The 19,539-nt window shown below is 40.1% G+C and overlaps 1 protein-coding gene across 1 annotated transcript in view; it reads right to left on the bottom strand.

The window, feature by feature from the left end:
- HECW2 (HECT, C2 and WW domain containing E3 ubiquitin protein ligase 2) overlaps positions 1-19,539 on the bottom strand; it is a 253,750-nt gene that overhangs the window by 119,219 nt on the left and 114,992 nt on the right. Inside the window, 1 exon segment of the mRNA XM_030580447.1 lies at positions 1,267-1,374. Within this exon segment, the coding sequence (XP_030436307.1) occupies positions 1,267-1,374 (108 nt within the window).

Below are 19,539 nucleotides of genomic sequence, written 5' to 3'. Positions count from 1 at the left end.
CCAACCACACCCTCTCTTCATACCCATGGGCCTTTAGCTCCGCTCACGAACTCTTGCTGATTTATGTAGTTGGACACCAGCAAAGAGAATAATGATGACAGACAGATTATTAACACCTTGGGGGCAGGGACCCCATTTTCTTACAACTTTTCTCTAAAGGGCCAAGCATATGTATGGTGTTACATAGAGAAGTATCTTTTCTCTTACTATAAACTAGGTCTCAGAGTGGAAGAACATTCCTGGAGTAAGAATGCATACCTTTCTTCAGCTGCATGTCTTAGAATGCACCCAAAGGATACATACCCTTACCTCCTCTATACATAACTGTGAGGGGAAGCATCAGTTCTTCTCTGCCCCCAGCTGGAGGAGTTGCTTTCATGACCCACCCCTGCTCAGGCCAGGCTACCAACAAGACTTAATCTCACAGATCTAGAAGGGCCAGGAGGAGACAGTGACTAATCAGGAGCCAGCAGGTCAGTTAAGGAGGCTTGACTGCTTCTTCTCAGTCTCAGAGGCAGAACTGGGTGAGACTGGAACAGGCGAGGAGCTTTCTAGTGCAGCCCCGAGTCCCAGGACCAGGACTAAGTGCTTGCCTTGGAGGTGTTTTTTTTGTTGTTTTTTTTTAAAAGCACAGACAACCAAACTCTGAATTTCTTATTCTATTTGACTGTTTTTAGATACTGACACCGAGTTGATGGCAAGGACCATCCTGCTCCAGCAGCCACTAGGGATGTAAATATCCATTTAAAAAGTTAACCATTTAAATGACTAAAATGTCATTTAATCGGTTAACCAATTGAACGGAATGGGGCTTGGAGTGACCAGCTGGCCCTGGGCTGCTAAGCTGGCCGGCTCCAGGAATGAAGGTTAATGGTTAGGGTCAGTTACCTGGTAAGACTAATGCTTACTGGTTAACCGTTTAATATCTTACATCCCTAGTGGCTACAACTTCTAGACTAAGGCAGGGCATGCCTATAGTGCCGTGCCTGGTGCTGCAGGGGCGCTACAAAGCAGCCCCACATGTGGCAATAACTCAACACACTCAGGGAAACTCCAGGGTCTGTTCAGTTTTCCCTTCCAGTGCATGGCTCTGCGTAAAAACAGCTAACAGAGGTGATTTCAAAATGCTGTCAGACATGGAAATATCACTAACCATAACCTGCTTTGTTTAGCTGACTTCGACAAAAAGGCAAGGAACTAATAACCCCTAGAGACTGCTGGTTTCCACGTCCATGTTCACCCTGTATTACACACATAGGTACTTACGTTCCATAAAATAGGGGCCAGGTTCAATTCGCCATACAATTTGTCCTTTCTGCGTGCCCGTCACTCCCCGGTTCTTGGAATCCCAGAAATTGGCAGGAGAATTCTCATCTGGAACAGCAAAAAGAAAACCTTTTTCTGTAAAATGGAAATTAATATTAGCCACCAACATCAGTGGATTCTGCCCAGGATGTAACCCAGATATATGTCAGGTGATAGTAGCCAGGGAATGACTAGTAACAAGAAAGAGAGGCCTTAACATTATTTCACATTTAATAATTTACAGTTCTTTGAGTAAATAACCCCTTCTCTTTATAATCTGCAGGTTGGTTTGTTTGTTTGTTTTGGGGGGAGGGAGAGTTGGAGTATCCCATTAAACCAAAAGACCATTAATCTTGGATCTTGCACAAACTAGAATGCTTGTTTGTGGTTTCTTGTCCAAACTGATGGAGATTAAAATAGGAACTTTGAGTACTCAGATTAAACGGTCAATGATAAATGGCCTTTCACTTCACTGTAGCTCTTTATATCCATTTATGCAAAGAGAACAGACAGATATATAAATATAGTAAATGTATGGCGTCTTGTAAAGGGTAACCTGCAAAGTATTAAATTACAAAGACTTTACTTGGTGTTAATTTCAATATCTAGGCTAATGGGAACAAGCAGCATGTTACAACTGAAAACACCGCTACGTTTTTCATTTTAGAGGTGCCACATTGTACATCCTCATCACACCGGCCCGGCTCGCCAGGGTCTTTTCCTACACATGCGGTGACCTCTGTTTGAAAAACCCTGCCTTAAACATTACCTGAACGCACATCACGGATAGTTTATGAACATTAATAAGTGACAAGCTTTCAATAGAGACCTTACATGTTACCCTTTATGGACAAATCCCCTGTAAGCAGTGTGTTTGATGACGCAAGTTTGTCAGATCTGAGATGAGAGTTGTTTGCAAAGAAGAGGGGACCCTTTGCCAAGGGGCCTTTGTGTCATCCACTAAAGTCATTGGGAGTCTTTCCATGGGCTTTGGATCAGGCCTTAAATGAAGAAACTGCACAAGGTGCGAGCTGCCTCTGAAATCTTGAGTAGTTGAGAAAGTTCCAGATTTTCCTAACACTTCAATTTGTTTAGTCGGGATGTAAAACAATACCATACACAGTTAGCATCCTGTTTCTCTCCCTTTTCATCAAAAACACTGCCATCTCTAACCATGCTTCTAAATCAAGTATAGTCAGCCTTGGTGCTTCAACTGCTCGTATAACAGAGAGGTGGGGAAAATTAATAAAAATGACAGATTTGCGAGACAGCTCAATCCACATAATTTATGTTTGTTTGTTTGGGGGGCAGGGCAATTTTTTTTTAATATGGCTATTTCCTATTTGTGTTATGTCATTCAACTGGAAGAATGATTATCAGTAGGAAGATAATTTAAAACTTCAATGCATGGATTTAAACAAAAAAAAATTTTCCTTACACATCAATAAAAATGAAAACTAAACTAATATACAAAAATACAAAAAAAAATCTACCTATGGACTGACTCTCTCACTCACACACACAAACACACATAATTAAAACTCTGAACTAAAGTCTCAGAAACTAGTTCTTTGGTCCTTGGTCAGCTGAACTGAAGTCAAAATGCGGAAGAGGGCTGGAAGCCACAGGCCAGGATTACTGCATTCATCCAGAGGCAACTTCAGTTTTAATCAATCGTAGACCCTCTTTTGGCAGTTAATCCAACTGCTATTTGTTCAGCTGGCTGACCGAGTTGGAATCTGTGCCAAACAATCTGTCTAAAATCAGTAACCATAACATACAACATGCAATAAAATACAATCTTCATACATCTGTAATTTGCCAAATCAAATTCCTGCTCTAGCAATGCAAGATCCCCAAATTCCTGTATGTGGTTACTATCTCTTTGCCTGGGTGGAAAAAAACCTTAACAATGTTCAATCAGATACAACAAGCTCTAGAAATTAACAATTGCTATGTAATGATTAGTACCATTTGGTGGATGTGGGATTAAGCTAAATTCTTTTAAAGTGCCGATCTACTCCAAAAAAAACGACTTGTTCAAATAGTATCAAGTGGTTCCATGTTTACCACGTCTCTACTACTTCCAGATCAAACTGTTCAGTTTATGAGTAAATTAAAACGAACAAAAACAAAACAAAACACCACCACTACTAGCCCTGTAAACGAAACCTGGAATCTGAGAAGCAAGATGAATTTTTTTCTTCTCCTGCCTCATCATCAATAATAAAAGTTCTTCAGACAAATTAGGCTCTCATATCCACCTGTGTAACCTGATGTCCTCAAATTGTGTCTTCTGTGACAACTGTGCAAAACTACTACTGCCCACAGTAGTAGTTGGACTACTACTGGCTGGACTTTAGTGAACAATCCTGTGGACAATGCGCAAAAAGGAATAGAAGCCAACACATTTTTCCTTTCCATTGTTAACTCTGCAGGGATACCTAGAGTAAAAACAAATTTCTGTCATTGCTGCCAACAGACATAAGCTGGGATATGTATAGCGAACGCCTTGTTGAGTAAGAAGGTGCCATTTTTACAAATTCACTTTTCAGACTCTGCGCTATTCTTATAGTTCTTATTCCATTTTCTACTATAGTGCTAGCTTAGTCAGGCTTTCTCAGCTTTTAATTGCTGTCTTTTTACTTTGTTCACTTGGATAAACAGTTTTTACAGTAACACTGAAAATATATTCCCTGTTTAGCCACCAGGCATTCTAACACTAGTGAACACACAAGCCATTATTGGCCTGAATTCCTGGAATTACCCTTAATCAATGGTGCCACAGTCTTGCTGAATGAGCCAACAGCAACTGGGATTTCTGTAGAGAGGATGGCCTCAGCCGTCAGAAGAAATGCATCACTCTGGTGTGGTCTTCCTGGCTAATTAAGTAGTAGTACTTGCGTACTTTGAATGGGTCTGAGGCTAGATACAGCGAAAGATCTGGATGAGGAGATCTATATCAAGGTGAAATGGAGGAAATCTACAGGGCTTGAATGGAGAAAAAACAAAACAGAAATTTTTCTTTCTTCCACAGAAAAGGCTCCAGAGACCACCTGATTCTATTCATGGCCCTCAGTCTGCACTGGTAGCATTTCTATGGTGCCCCAGAGTTTAAACCTGCTCTCCTATGGCAGAGAGCAGCCATTCTGCCTGCATCCCCATCCAAGCTGAAAGACCTTGCTGGTAGAGCTGCTTCCAAGCACACAGGTATGATGAGAAATTAAACACCCTTTTGTTTGATGAATCAAGCCCAAGTCTGTATGGTCAGAAATCCCTACAACTATGTATCCTGGGGACCAGATAAGATTTGACATACAGGTCTCTCGCAACTTATGTGCATTTGACATACGCGCTGGAGTGGGGGCGTTGCCTCAAGCGGGGGGCATGGCCTCAAGATTTAAACATCTTGGGGCACCAGCTGTGGCTGGGAGTCCCAGGGCCTTTAAATCACCCAGGGGACTCCCAGCTGCAGAGGTGGCTGGTAGCCCCTGTGGCTAACTAAAGGGCCCGAGGCTCCAGCCACTGTGGAGCTTCGGGACCTTTCAATGCCAGCCCCAGCCCAGCTGCCAAAGCTGCGAACGGGATTTAAAGGGCTCCTCTGGGCTCCCCACCGCAGCGGGAAGCCCTTTAAATCCTGCTCGCAGCTCCGACGGCGGGGCCAGGGCCAGCATTTAAAAGGTTCCACCAGGAAGCCCCGTGGAGCCCTTTAAATCCCGCCCACAGCTCCGGTGGCTGGTGGAGCCCTTTAAATTCCCCCCTCCCCCCCCGGCCCAGCCGCCAGAGCTGCGGACAGGGTTTAAAGGGCTTGGGGATATAATTTCAACTATATGCGGTTTACGCGATAATCACTGAACGGAACCCCCGCCTAAGATAAGACTTGCCTGTACACGATTTCGAAGAGGAAAACCTTTGAAAAATAATTTTTAACAAAGTTTGTGTTTTTAAAATTTCATTGATTAAAAAACACCTGATATGATTTTTGTTAAACTTACAATTTGATTTCAAGATACCATTATGGAGCAGCTCATTTTAATATGCAAAGATTATGGCAGACATCCAGTCAAAACATATCTGACTTTATTCAATATCATTTTAATATGCAAAATACTAAAGAGCTGTAAAAATATCATCTGGGATTTTTCCCACATTTACAAAATCATAACAACAGCTACATTATCCAATGCATGAAATATAATCTTCTAAAAAATTAACCACCTTGAAAAAAAGGACCTTTTTTGATTGGTTGGCAATCAAAGATTTTCTATATTTGTTAAATCCATGACTAAATATCTCAAGAGAGATCCATGGTTTCATGTCTCAAATTGAGAGAGACGACGAACGATAGCTGTCATATAACTGCAAAACAGAAGGCTCTCCCTTACTTGATAATTCTTGCTTTGTTGAAAATATATTGATTGTCTAGGAATGATAGAATAGGGTACACTGCAGTAGCTTTACATTCAACTGTGAAATTATCAGTAGGGGTTAGGTTTCTCCTATACTTACAATAAACTCAGGCATGAAGACTTAAAATATAGAGCACAGGTTTTCAAACTGTGGTCCGCGAGCTCCGTTCAGATGGTCCGCGGACAGTTCCCTTTCAGGTGGGTGGTTGCACACAAGAGAATGAAGGGCCACCCACCTAATTAGTGGAGTCATGCAGGTGTGGCTCCACTAATTAGAGAACAAAATTTGTATTTGTAGAACAAAAAATCATGTATTATTATTATATATATAGCACTTTTATCCAAAGTGCTTTACAATAGTTAGCCAAAGGTAAAAACAACATTTGAAAAGATTATTGAGTGGTCTGCTGAGATTTTCAGCAATTTTGAAGAGGTCCATGGCAAAAAAAAAGTTTGAGAACCACTGGCATAGAGTCTTTTCAAGTACATATTACTGCTACCTCATCAAAGAATGCAAGCTTCAACTGGTCTTGTTTTCTCCTCTTTCTTCTAATCAGCTGAAATTGTAAACTGGGATTTGAAAATGAAGTGTTTCAGCAAAATATGAATCCAAGTACTTAAAGGGTCAAATATTTTCAAAGGCTGATAGTTTAGTAAGCAGTGTTATTGCTTCTGAGTCACACTTGCCACATGCTGGCAGACCTCCTCAAATGTATTGCCATTTATTAGTATCTCAACACAGGATCTGCACTGCCGCTGCAGGGGGAGTATCTGACAGAAATCCTATAGCATCTAATGAGGAAAAGAGATTTATTAAACTCTGTGTGTCATCTTTTTTGCTACTCTGCCCCAGGAAAAGGATAAACTCCCTAAAAATATACCTCCTCAAAAGCAACTTGTGTAAAATACCAACATGATAAGAATTAAAAACAGAATCTTCTAAAGACATTACAGAATTACCAAGTCTGAGGCTAGCCTGATAGTAATAGTGCTGTGAATGGCCATGTGCAGATCCATGCTCATTTTCTGGCCTCAGTTTCTCTGGCCTGCAGCATCCAAACTGTTGAAAAGTATGAATGGGGAAAGACTTTCCATCACTCAAGAGCAACTTCCCTGGTCAAGTAAGAAGCCACATCAACAGGCTCTGGAGTCGTCTTGTTGAGTCCTCCTTGGCCACAAAGTTAGTGCCCATGTTACTAGGTCTCTCTGATAGCGTTACATTATGATCATTGTGATTACTTGATCAATCAGAATGGATCCTTCATATTGTTTCACAAAACTCATAATGCAAATGTGTTTTTTTATAACAAGGTTCTAAAGTGAAGGTCCTTCCTATGAGGTTCTTCTAACTCACCTAGTTTGAGAATGCCCAGAATCTTTAGTTAATAAACATGGAAGCCAGTCATCAGGCTTTGAAGTGTTCACTCTGTGAGATGTTGTGGTGCTTAGTCTTACAGTTCTTTTCTTAAACACCACCGATGAAGAACAGCAGGAACACCCCCTACAATAGCCACGGAGGCAGCCCCTCCTTGATTATCAGAACCAGGGGCGGCTCTAGGTATTTTGCCACCCCAAACACAGCAGGCAGGCTGCCTTCGACGGCTTGTCTGCGGGACGTCCCCAGTACCACAGATTCAGTGGCACACCTGCAGGAGGTCTGCTGAAGCCGCGGGACCAGCAGACCCTCCGCAGGCAAGCCGCCGAACACAGCCTGCCTGCCGTGCTTGGGGCGCCAAAATGCCTAGAGCCACCCCTGCCAGGAGTCGCCCCTGATCAGAGTAACACTTAAATGGAACCAACTGTTACCTGAAACACGGTTACACATTCTCACCTTATGTCAGGGAACCCATGATTCTGTTTGGATAATAGGAAAGTCTGGATTAGTGTGGAATGAATATTCAAGGTTGCACTCTGTTATCTCTGAATTCACATAATTAACAAATGCATTGCTGCTGAAACATTATTTATAAAGATGGTTCTGGCTCCCAGTACCGAAACTTACAGATAATGACGCACAGAGACAAGACAATTACAGGCTTATAACATGTATCAGCTAAACTGAGTGCAAATTTAGAGAAATATTTTGTCCCTTTGAAAAAAAAATAAATTCTAAAAATCATACTCCAGCACTGAACCTTCATGGAGGACTATTCACATTGTGAAAAAGAAAAATATGCTGCCCATAGCTGTTTAACTACTTAAAAAGTTAGTATAGATCAATTCCTTTACTTTAGTAGGTTTAAAAAGAGTTTATGATATACAGCGTAGAGAAAAAGTGATCTCAAATACATTCAGTCGCTGAATGTCTTTATATACGAAAAAATTTTATCTTTATTATCATTCATTACTTTAGAAGGTTCTTGCCATCTAAAGCTCTTCAATAACATTCATGCAGCACAGCCTGAAAAAGATCGATCATGGTGCTAGCAACATTGTCCATGCTTTAATCTATTACCTTCCTTTGGGATTTACCTCTTAATCTCTTTTTCTGGAATTTGTTTTACTTTATGTGAAGCTTTCTGATTTGTTATGGCTTGTTTTGTAGCTTTATTTTTTTAAATAACTGTTTGTGTTTTTTAGACTTAATTTAAAACAATCTTTAAATTACATTTTTCAAAACTTTAGGGCATTCAGCATTTTAGATGAATTTCAACGAATTATTGTGCATTGAAGGCTACATACATTCCAAATCTATTTATCGAGAGAGCGGTAAGGGGTGGCTTTGTGCTCTTATGTATTACAGAAGCTATTAAAGTGGATCTCAGACTGGGGAAGGTTTCAAAGCTTCCTTCTAAGACAAGTTATTACTTCTGTCAGGTGTTCTCTTAAAGTAACTGTCACCCGATATGCGGAAATTGATGTGCAACGAGTGTGTTTTTTAACACGTATATTTTTGTCTCAAGGTGAGTTTCACTGACCTGACATCAATTTCTCTAGTAAACATACTACAAAGAACGATCTGACTCTCCTCCATTTTACTCAAGTTTGAACATTTTCACTACATATTTTCTTTTTTACTAGAATGTTAGTTAAATTGCTTGTTTTCATTATTGGGCAGTGATGCAAATCACCAGGACTTAATTTTGCACCAATCACGGTAGACTTCTAGGCTGAGATTTTCAATGAAATGCTGGGGATTTAACATCCATTACTTTTACAGCACTGCTTTGAAAATATCAATCCTATTTCTTATTGTGATGCCCTCAGATTTTTATTAAACACAAAGAATTCTAACAACTGAAACAAAGAATATTTGTTGTAAATTTCATTGATTCCTTGTTGTTTCAGTTGTTAGAATTCTTTGTGTTTAATCAAAATCTGTATTAGCTTTACATGGTTGACAAGGCACACACATTTGTCCCTACCTTCTCACGCTGACAGTTTTCATTTTGATACACTGTAAAAAGATGCAAGGTTTTGCAATATTAAAGAGTTCTGTGGGCACCAATAAAAGAAGCATCACATAATTCACTGGAGAATCTTGTGTGTGTACTTTAAACAGTGAAACAACCTCATTTCTCTTCTACATCAGCAAAAAACATGCTTAAAAACAATCAAAAGTGGTATCAACACACATAAAGGGGAGAAGGCAAATTTAACCCCGAGGCCTCATTCCTCTTCTTAAAGTTTAGCAAGCAAATTAAAATCTTGTGAAATAAAGCATCCCCGGAAAGCAAGTCTCTAGATAAATTGTATTAAAGCAATTCACTTAAAATGCACTAAATGCAGTTCAGAGCCTTTTTCAACCTTCCTCTACTTCCAAATGTTAACGACTAAGTGTGATTTATACTCTGATAAAAGTCAGAGTATAAGCCGACTATGAATGTTTCACAGGCTTTCCAGAGGGAAACAATTTTAACACAGAACACGGATTTCATACAATCCTAAAGTTGCCTGTAAAGGATCCACACTTCACTGCATGTTCTAGCCTTACCTCACTACTGCAAAGGATCTCTGCTGATCCTAAACTGCATTCCTTCATATCAGACCCAATTAATGAACTGGAGAATCAGAAAATGAGACAGACATTCAACAGGCGGTATTCTGCATGATTCATCTTATTCATGCGTTAGCCCTGTTTTCCAATGATATGTAATACATTTTACAGAAGTTGCCTTCTGGAACCAGACAGTGCAGCTCAGTGTTGAAGAACTAACACTATACTATCAGCACTGTGTAATCATCACTTCAAAAAGGTGCTTCTGCATTTTCTCTCTTCCTTCTGTCATTATAAGGAAGGGTTTAAGAAGGATGTTCTCAAACTCTTAAGGAGTTTCCACCAGTTACACACAATTGACTGTTCTCCTTTAATCAAGGGCTTATCTAGGTGCAAACATCCTAAGTCAAAATATATAAAGTATTACGTCCTTCAAACTAAGCTATTTGTGGCCACTCCCCTCTAAAGGGTACAGGATGTAATAGCTCCATCCTCCCTCAGCTTCCTTCCTTTAGTTTTCCATGGGAGAATTCCAAAGAGCTAGTTACATCTCACATGCAGTTAAGCAGGCTGATGTAAACAGGAGGACTTTAAAATCCCAGAAATGACAGCACAAAGAACAGTGGGGAGCTCACTGGGAAAGACGGCGTTTGTTTTCCCAGTATTTCACCACACTGTATGATTTCCCTGCAAAGCCATTTATTTTAGAGCAGTTCAGGTTGCTCTGTGTCATTCTGCTGGTGCAAAGATGCCATAAAGCTGTTGTAGCCAGCCACTGGAGGAGTCCTCAGCACAAAAGTATCAATGGGTGGCCAAAAACTGCTTCTACTAGGCCACCCCTTCCTCGAAGGCAACATAGGCGGCAGGGGCAGAGAAAGGCAGCATGGTTAGGGGTCCCTTATACCAGCTGATCTGACTGCTAGAATCCCTACTTGTGGCCACTGGCATAAGGCTTCTCTAATTTATGCCATGGACCATATCTGTGCCAGCATGGCCCCAGGATCAGGGGAGCACAAAAGGTGGTTTACGGCCAGTTTTGCACTATATTCCTCTTCCTAAATGTCATAGAGTTCTTCAGTCATGCTCAGGATCTGGTCCACAAGTTCCTCACCAAGCCTTGTCTTACTGTATGCTTGTAAAGCATTGCATAGGTTTATAGTGCTAAAAAAAATTTGTTATTTTTTATAATAATTAGGTAATATTGACCAAAACTGGACCCAAAACCACACAACTGCCCACAGAAGTGTTCATTCATACTTGAGAGAACTTTCAGTAAAGCACTTCCAAGCAATCAGGTGAGATGAATTTGCTGCAAACAGACTTGGTAACTTCTGTATTATTTCCATAGTGCCATTAGTAGACATTTTTACGAACAATCAGAGATGCAATCCCTGCCTCAGAGAACAGTGATAGAAAAAACCTGAGAAAGATATGATAAGGGAGATTTAAAATACAGTATAGCAGAATACTGAGGGGCCAGATGCTGCTCCCACTGAAGTCAATGGCAAATCTCACACTGAATTCTATGGTCAGCATCAGGCCTTAAGGGATGAACAGTGCAACTCTTATCCGTGTAAATAGTTCAGCCTGATGTGAGCAGTTCCACAGTGACTCAGTTGGATTTTCAGGATCAGTCCCAGGCACTTATTGGAAGACTGACTTTAAACTGAAACAGTCAAGATAATAGCTACAATTAATTTACCTATCCTGGAAACAGAGAAAACTATATTGTAACTTCAAAGCACACATGTGCTCTCTAGAAACACAGTAGGTGATTTCACAGGTTGTAAGAAATACACAAGGGTTTAATTATTTTCAAATCAAGCCCCATTAATGTTTTAAGAAGAGCCAGATTCTTGATCTATTTAAAAAGACTGCCTTGCAATTTACTTATGCTACTGGAGATTCTAAAATTTTGACTAATAAAGACACAGCAGTTAAGTCTACAGGTGGCGTGCAGAAAGAGACAAATATAACAGATAGACTCACTTAAAATCTTACTACTTTACAGGGGAGAGAAGTAGGCATCCTGGTTCCTGCCCCATAAGACACTTTGACAATATGTGATACATACAGGGATATGGTGCAGTTGTGCATCACCACATGATGGGGAGGAAAGCATTTAACAGCCTGCCATGAGGCTATAGGTCAAAGTTCTGGACTCTAACATATGGGCCAGGTACTGGCCTTCTGCAAAATAGTAGTGCAGTCCCTCTACAAGGAAACACAAGTAATGAGTATGCTCAGATTTATACACCCACAATCAGAGATTTAATGTTGCCATCCATCTCTTTCAGCCTTGCGGAGTGTGTATTTGCTCCTAAAACTCTAGCTTTCATATGCTGGCAATGTGTTTTTCTGCTTAATCGCAAAGGAAAATACATTTACAGCCTTTTCCATGGCCAAAAAAAAAAAAAAAAGGAAAAAAGAAAAGGATTCCACTTATACAGGAAGCCAAACTGAGGTCATCTCTGACCAATGTTCTCCACAGGGAACATACTAGACGACAGCGCCATTTGAATGACAGCCAAAGTTATTTGTGCTTATTATACTGTGTTTGTTTACATATTAGGAAAGAGGATTAGCACTTTTTAGCCTGCTCTTTTGATCCACAGGATGTTCAGGAATGAACTGCATACTTCTCCAAATCATAGAATCTAAGGCCAGAAGGAACCATTTGATCGCATAGCTAACCTCATGTATATCACTGGCTAATAAATATCATCCAGAGACCCCTATTTTGAGCCCAATTACTTTAGTTGAACTAAAGCATTTTAGTCCTTAGGAGCATAAACTGTTGTGTGCCCAAGGCAGAGAACAGGAGAGAGAGAGGTGGCACCAATCCCAATAGCTCTGAAAATGGCAGGGAATTGATTAGGTGGAATATGCCCAGATGATCCCAGCAGGTGATCCATGCTTTGCAGATGAAGGCAAACAAACAAAAACAACAAAACCAAAGTACCTTCCTGACCCTAAGGATGTAGGGATATTAAAGAAGGTACTAACAGTGATTCCCCCAAGTGACAGTGACCCCCCAGTTTCACCAAGTACAAAAATCTTTTAGTTCTTCTGTTAAAACTTGTAAGTTAATGTCTGCAGAAACCATTGATTGTATCTGTCCTGTGAAAGATACTCTTATTACTATGTAAAACTTACAAACAAGTTAATTGACAATTCTTGAAGTAAACACTATGCTAGCCTTAAACTGTAATTGATACAATGTAAACAAACAGACCCCCACCCTCTGTGATTACCGGGCTGGGAGTCTCATAGAAATTAACACACACCTCGAAAGTGGTGGAGACAGTAAATTAAAATATGGTTACGATATGGAATATATGTTGATGAATGCTTGATCTGCAGGAATGGTTAGGGAGGTGCCAGCCTAGAAAGGATCCATCGGCCGAAGAATGTGTCAAGTGGACCACCAGACAACCCTCGGAGGGTAAACTGGGATCCACCTCAAACACCTGGAAAGAATGTGCCACTTTAAACAGTGTGGAGCCACCAGGAACGTGCCATTTGCTGATTGAGTCAACAACAACAGGATGAAACAGCTCCCATAGACTAACATAGGAATTAATTCCTATAAGAATGAACTCCAAAAACTGAGGACTTTGAGTCTCTGGTTCTGCTGCCAACCTCAAGGAGCATCAGGTGCATCTGATACAGACTCGACTCCATCCTCATGACCAAGATACCTGGCCAGTAACTTGGCATGAGCAACTTCTAGGCTGGTAACTATAACACCTATACAGAACCTGAATGAATGATTGTGTAAATGAATATATATGTGTGTGTGTGTGTGTGTGTGTAGTGATAGGAATAAGTAGTTAAACAACGTTGTTTATTTTATCTTTTGCTTTAATATTATATTGACAATAAATATAGCATCTTTGCCTTACCCCTCTTAATAAGATCCTGCTGGTTTTTATTATATTGGTATAACAACAAAGAGTCTTCTGTTTTTTCCTCCACTCAGGGTACCCCCAACTATTTAGCCAGGGTGTGAAATGTGTCCAACAGGTGAACACATTCATCTGACCCAGCTCGCCCTATGAACAAAAAAAAAAAAAAATTCATCCAATGCACTACTTGGTTTAGTCCCGCTGACCGCACCACTGTCCAGTGTAACTTTGCACTGAATTTCTCAAAAGCTGCACAAGCTACTGAACAGCCCATGGGCAAAATAAAATTGCCTCTCAAAACAGAAATCCAAAAGGTAAAAGTCCAATGGGTGCACCGGCAGTAGTTGGAAAGCAGGTATCACATTTAGCGCCTCAGGGCCACACACCCCAACGATACGAACTGATTCATCAATGGACATATAGCGTACAGCACATAGTGCCAGGTCTTGTGGGCATGACAGCTGATGGATTAATCAGTATGTCCCCAGGGTCTTCTTGGGGACCAACCCTGGGGGGGAAACTCTCAAATGTGCTATAGGTAAATAATCAAATGGCCCAGCTATCCTGCCCTCCTTTAATTCTTGTGCAATCTTTTTTTGACAATATGTCCCATCCCAGCTACTGACTTTAAATTTGACATCAAATGAGGCTTATTTCCCAAAAAAGGGAGCCGAATTCCTGTGTAAACCCCTCCCACAAATATACCCCAACTGCCCTGTTAGGGTAATCCCACAGGAGAACCCTTAACACATCCAGTTTAACTGGTATTGGAGCCCGTGCCCACTGCAACACCGCCAGCTCGTCCCCGTTCCCAGCTTGTGCTCTGAGTCCCAGACCCAGTTCCACCCGCGCCAAACCTGCGGGTTGGCACTTGCACCACACCCATTCTTGTTTCCTCTCTGATCTTCCTTTCTCCTGATCGGTTACACTCTGAGCATGTTAGCAAAACATCACCCAGGCATCTAAGAAAGAGGATTTTCTGAGCTACCTCAAAGTACTGGTCCAACCAGGCCAGTGTCCTATCTCCAGCAGCAGCCAATTCCTGAGGTTTAACAGGAAGGTGAAAAACAGAAAAAGACCAAAGCGACCCCCACCCTTATCCCCCCCCAAAAAAAAACTTTTCATAGATTTCAAGGGCAGAAGGGACCTTTATGGTCACCTAGTCTGATCTACTGTATAGCACAGGCCATAGAACTTCCCCAAAATAATTCCTAGAGCATATATTTTAGAAAAACATCCCATCTTGATCTGAAAATTGCCAGCAATGGAGAATCCACTACAATTCTTGGTAAATTGTTCGAGTGGTTAATTACCCTCACTGTTCAAAATTTACACATTCTCTCCTTCTTGAACTGTGAACACCAGAACTGGACAGTATTCCAGCAGCAATCACACAAGTGCCAAATTAGCAGTAAAACAACCTCCATACTCCTATCTCATTTATGCATCCAAGGATCACATTAGCTGCTTTGGCCACAGCATCACACTAGGAGCTTATGTTCATCTGATTATCCACCATACCCTAAAATCTTTTTCTGAGTCACCGCTCTCCAGAACAAAGTCCACCATCCTATATGTATAGTCTACATTCTTTGTTTCTAAAAGAGCTGCCATATTCCTCCAATTTTCTACTAGTTTTGCTCCAGATGTTGCACAGAAGTGGAAACCCCAAGAAGTCTCCAGTACTGCACCCAAACTGCAAGCTTCAAATATGTTACATTACTGAAGTTTAAATTAGTTGAGGGGTGAGGAAGGCACTAGTCTCTTGTTTTCATGCAAAGCTTTATCCTGCCTTTCAGCTCATACCAATGTATTTCCCTCCCTTTCAAAACCCCCTTTTTCATCATCATCATGGACATTGACATTTTAGGTCATTATTAGAGTGTGTCTCTGTGCTGTACTATGCAATATGGGTCCTTGGTGATATTGGATTCACAGCAGCAGTTCAGTGGATTAATTAACTGGAACAAAGGGCACGAGAAAGACACTACAAAAACAAAAAGTAACTCCTTTCAGAAGTGTCACAGAATACAGTGGTGAGGAATTGAGAGGAAATTCCATATTTCAGTATTCCAAGTCGACATCATTTAAATTCAAAGTATTCAAAGACAAAAATAAAGCCCTTCACCCATCACACTCTGGCAAAGATTCAAGAGTGCAATAACAGGAAGGAAATGACCTCAAGATTAAACTCATTCCTGAAGATCTCATTAATCCCACTGTAAAATTATGTGAATTTCACACTCATCTACATCTCACGTGCATCCTTTTTATACATTACTTGAGTGTCACAGCACACTTCTACATTTCTTCTGCAATCTCTCTTGGAGTGAATGGTCTCTAATGTGCGATACAAACGCCAGGATATCATGGTCCATGCATACATATCTTATACAACACAGCCTGAATTTCTAGAATATTGAACCACAAAAGGCAACTAGTATCTAAAAACAAACAAGGCATTATGTGCTATGAAAGAAATATTATTAAAATATTTTTTCTTAGAGAATAACTGTCACTAAATTATCCCTTACCTAAATCACAGGTGTGTTGTGAGGTACTGGCAATTAAATATTTTAAAGTGTTTTGTCATCTTCACATAGAAAGATACCCTATAGAAATGCAAAGTATCGCTATATCTTCCATCATTTAGCTTTTGATAGGTAAGTATTTCAAATTTTTAGGGAGCAAATAAGACAAAAATAGCAAGTAAGAAGAGAAATACTGTGAAAAGAGTAGGTAAGAAAAAAGAAAACTCTGTTCATGCTGTATCTCTCATTCTTTTTTCCTCCCCACACAACCATTTTTGCTTCCTTCTAACTTTTAATTACCATATTACTTTATCTCAGCTTCTTATATCAACTATAGTTTTCCTGTAATGTTCAATTCCTAATCTACATACATAAGCTTGCAACATAGAGGAGGTACAAATCAAAAGGAGTGGTGGTAAGGAGCTCTCTTTTTCATCCATTTCTTGACTAGTCTGTACATGGCCACAATAGGAGGTAGGTATTAAAAGAGGTTTACAAAACTGCTACTATGATGTCAAAGTGTGTGCCATTCAAACAAGCTTCCTAATATTTTGTAGATAATTAACATTATTGTACTGTAACAGTCATTAGGAAATGTATAACTCTGAATACCGTATTCATTTTTCTTCTAAAAAACACACAAAGTGGGCCTAACCATTTTCATTTATTTCTTACTCTCCCCAAACTTTGATCAAAGTCAAGTGTAGTTTTAGGAGTTAGGTGACAAGTTTATGGAGGGAAATGTTAAAGTCTGAAGGCCACATACAATATCATTCTGGACAAAGGATGATTACACAACATGCTGGTGGATATGTTGTGTTGCATCTACACAGCTAGCATCATGTATTATCCACTTCTGAGAAGGCCTGCTTTAAAAAGAAAGACAAGGGCAAGCTGCTGTTACATGTGTCTTTTTTAGAGTGTCTGGAGATTTACATTCTCATATGGTTAGGAATTTTCTATGAACTTAATCGGATACTTTACTGAAGGAAGCAGAATGTGTGCGCATATAATGGTTTTCTTTGGCAATACTTCAACTACTCTGTTTAAAATGAACAAATAAATGTCACCGCTATTATTTTCCACCTTGTGTTAAGACATTGTGTACATATCCTGGCTGAGCTATCCGGGCTATTGAGTAAAGACAACATTCTTCCCTCTCCATGTTAAAAGGTGTATAGGAATGATAGGCTTTATCACAGGAGACCCTCTGCTGCTCCATGCATCATCCCCTTTTGGGTGGCAGAGTGAGGTGCACTGTTGAAGGCAGGTTTGGCAGTTCAAATGGAAAGTGGAGATTGAAAAAGTACAAGGCATGTTCCTGTTGAACTAGGCTCAGAAGCACTCCGTCCCAGGACTGCTGATTATGTCCCCTGCCACACTGCTTCTGGCCGATGTCCATTGCTAGCCAAAGCCCGTTAGTTCCTTTCCAGTTTTTAAAGCCAAAACTATTTTCTTTAATCTTGTATCAATCAATGTTAAAAGAACAGCTACCAATGGAGACTCAAGTCAACAGAGGCTGCTGCTCAGCACTTTTGATGATCCAGTCACCGACTTAGGCACCTGAATAAGGACATAAGAACGTAACTTTAGGCACCTATTTTTGAAAATCTCAGCCTTTGCACAAAATTAGGTCAGCATCTGTATCAGCACCATTTCAAGTAACAAGCACACCAGAATACCATGACTCGTAACACTGATGTCTCTTACTTTTTACAAATACGTATCATATCGAACTTCACTTTTCTACTACAGAGACCCCATCTTGAAAAAGGCTGAAGTTTAACTTTATAGTTAAGCTTTATGCACTGAATAGTCCCATTGATTTCAAAATACACACAGTAGTATAAATAAAGCTCTTGAAAGTTTAACAAAAAACAGAAGAAGCAGAACATTCTCTACAATATTCAAATTCCTGGTTTTCCCCCCCTTTTTTTAACTTTTCCATAGAAGAATTCCAAAAAGTATATGTCAACTTGAGGATGATAAAGCATAGAACTAATAGCAAAACAGTCATAAAGAGGATACTATTATAGGTTCATTAACCTAGGTTTCTTGTTGTTTTGTAACTAACTGCCTTGCATTTAAATCTCTAGGACCATATATGCAGTTTACCTCCCCCCACACTTATATCCATAATGAAAAAATGCTGAACCAATGAGCTTTCATGCTTAAAAAGGAATCTCATAAAAATACTTTCAATAAAAGGAGATGCATTTGTTAGTTGCCACCCATTCAGAGATTAGCAACTACAGCCTGTGTACTCAGTTTTTATCCTGGCTTTTATCTCAAATGAACTGGACACACTTATTATTCTGTCTACAATTAATCTATCTGAACTGCAAGTTTAGATGCAACAGAGTGACTTTACAAAGCATGTTGGCTATTTATTTAAACCTTATGTCCCACAAAAACCACAAATATGTATATAAAGAAATACAAACAAACTCAAAATATGGCTTCCGTGCTCACACCACCTGGCATAAGGACTTTCCAAGGGAAGAAATGCATTGTGTGACATTAACCTGCAATCTAAGCTTGCTGTAGAAGGTTTTGCATAATTTCCCCTCTTAACGGCTGTCACGTATAGCATCAGGTATGCATTCTTTACTGACAGCACTTCGGCTATACTGGTAAAACACTCCTAGTGCTACATGTGGTTATAGACAAAAATCCACATTATGAGTATATTATACTGGAAAAATGATCCTAGTCTGGATGCAGCTAATAACAGCAAAACTGCAGATTTGTTGGTATAGCTTATTCCAACTCCTCTGAGATAAAAAAAAGCTATGCCAGCAAAAGTGCAGTTTTGCCAGCATAACTTTATCCACACTTCAGGTTTTTCTGTCATAACTATGTTGCACAGGAATCACACCTCCTGATGGACATAGCTATTCTGGCAGAAGTCTGTAGAGTAGACATGACCTAAGTATCTGACAAAAAGTTATGCTGCATGTTGTGTAGTATGAATGGAGGATTTTGACCTTGACAGTAAGTGACCTATTGCTTGCTTAAAGTTGAAACTCTACTGGGAAACAAGAATTCAAATGGTGAACCAGGGAAAAACAGTAGAACCACCCACAATCCCTGGAGAGCTGCCAATAGGATGGAATTTGTATACTATAAAGGGTGTAACTGATTAATTATTTTAAAATGAAGCAAGGGTGGAGAGTCTCTGGGTTAGGCTAAAAGGGGTAAAAAACATGGGTAATGTCGTGCTGGGAGTCTACTACAGGCCACCTAATCAGGCGGAAGAGGTGGATGAGGCTTTTTTCAAACAACTAACAAAATCATCCAAAGCCCAAGATTTGGTGGTGATGGGGGACTTCAACTATCCAGATATATGTTGGGAAAATAACACCGCGGGGCACAGACTATCCAATAAGTTCCTGGACTGCATTGCAGACAACTTTTTATTTCAGAAAGTTGAAAAAGCTACTAGGGGG

The sequence above is a fragment of the Gopherus evgoodei genome, chromosome 11, assembly GCF_007399415.2.
Source record: "Gopherus evgoodei ecotype Sinaloan lineage chromosome 11, rGopEvg1_v1.p, whole genome shotgun sequence".
Classification (NCBI taxonomy): Eukaryota; Metazoa; Chordata; order Testudines; family Testudinidae; genus Gopherus; species Gopherus evgoodei.
Note: the sequence above shows the minus strand (reverse complement) of the source record. Positions and strands in the feature narration are given on the sequence as shown.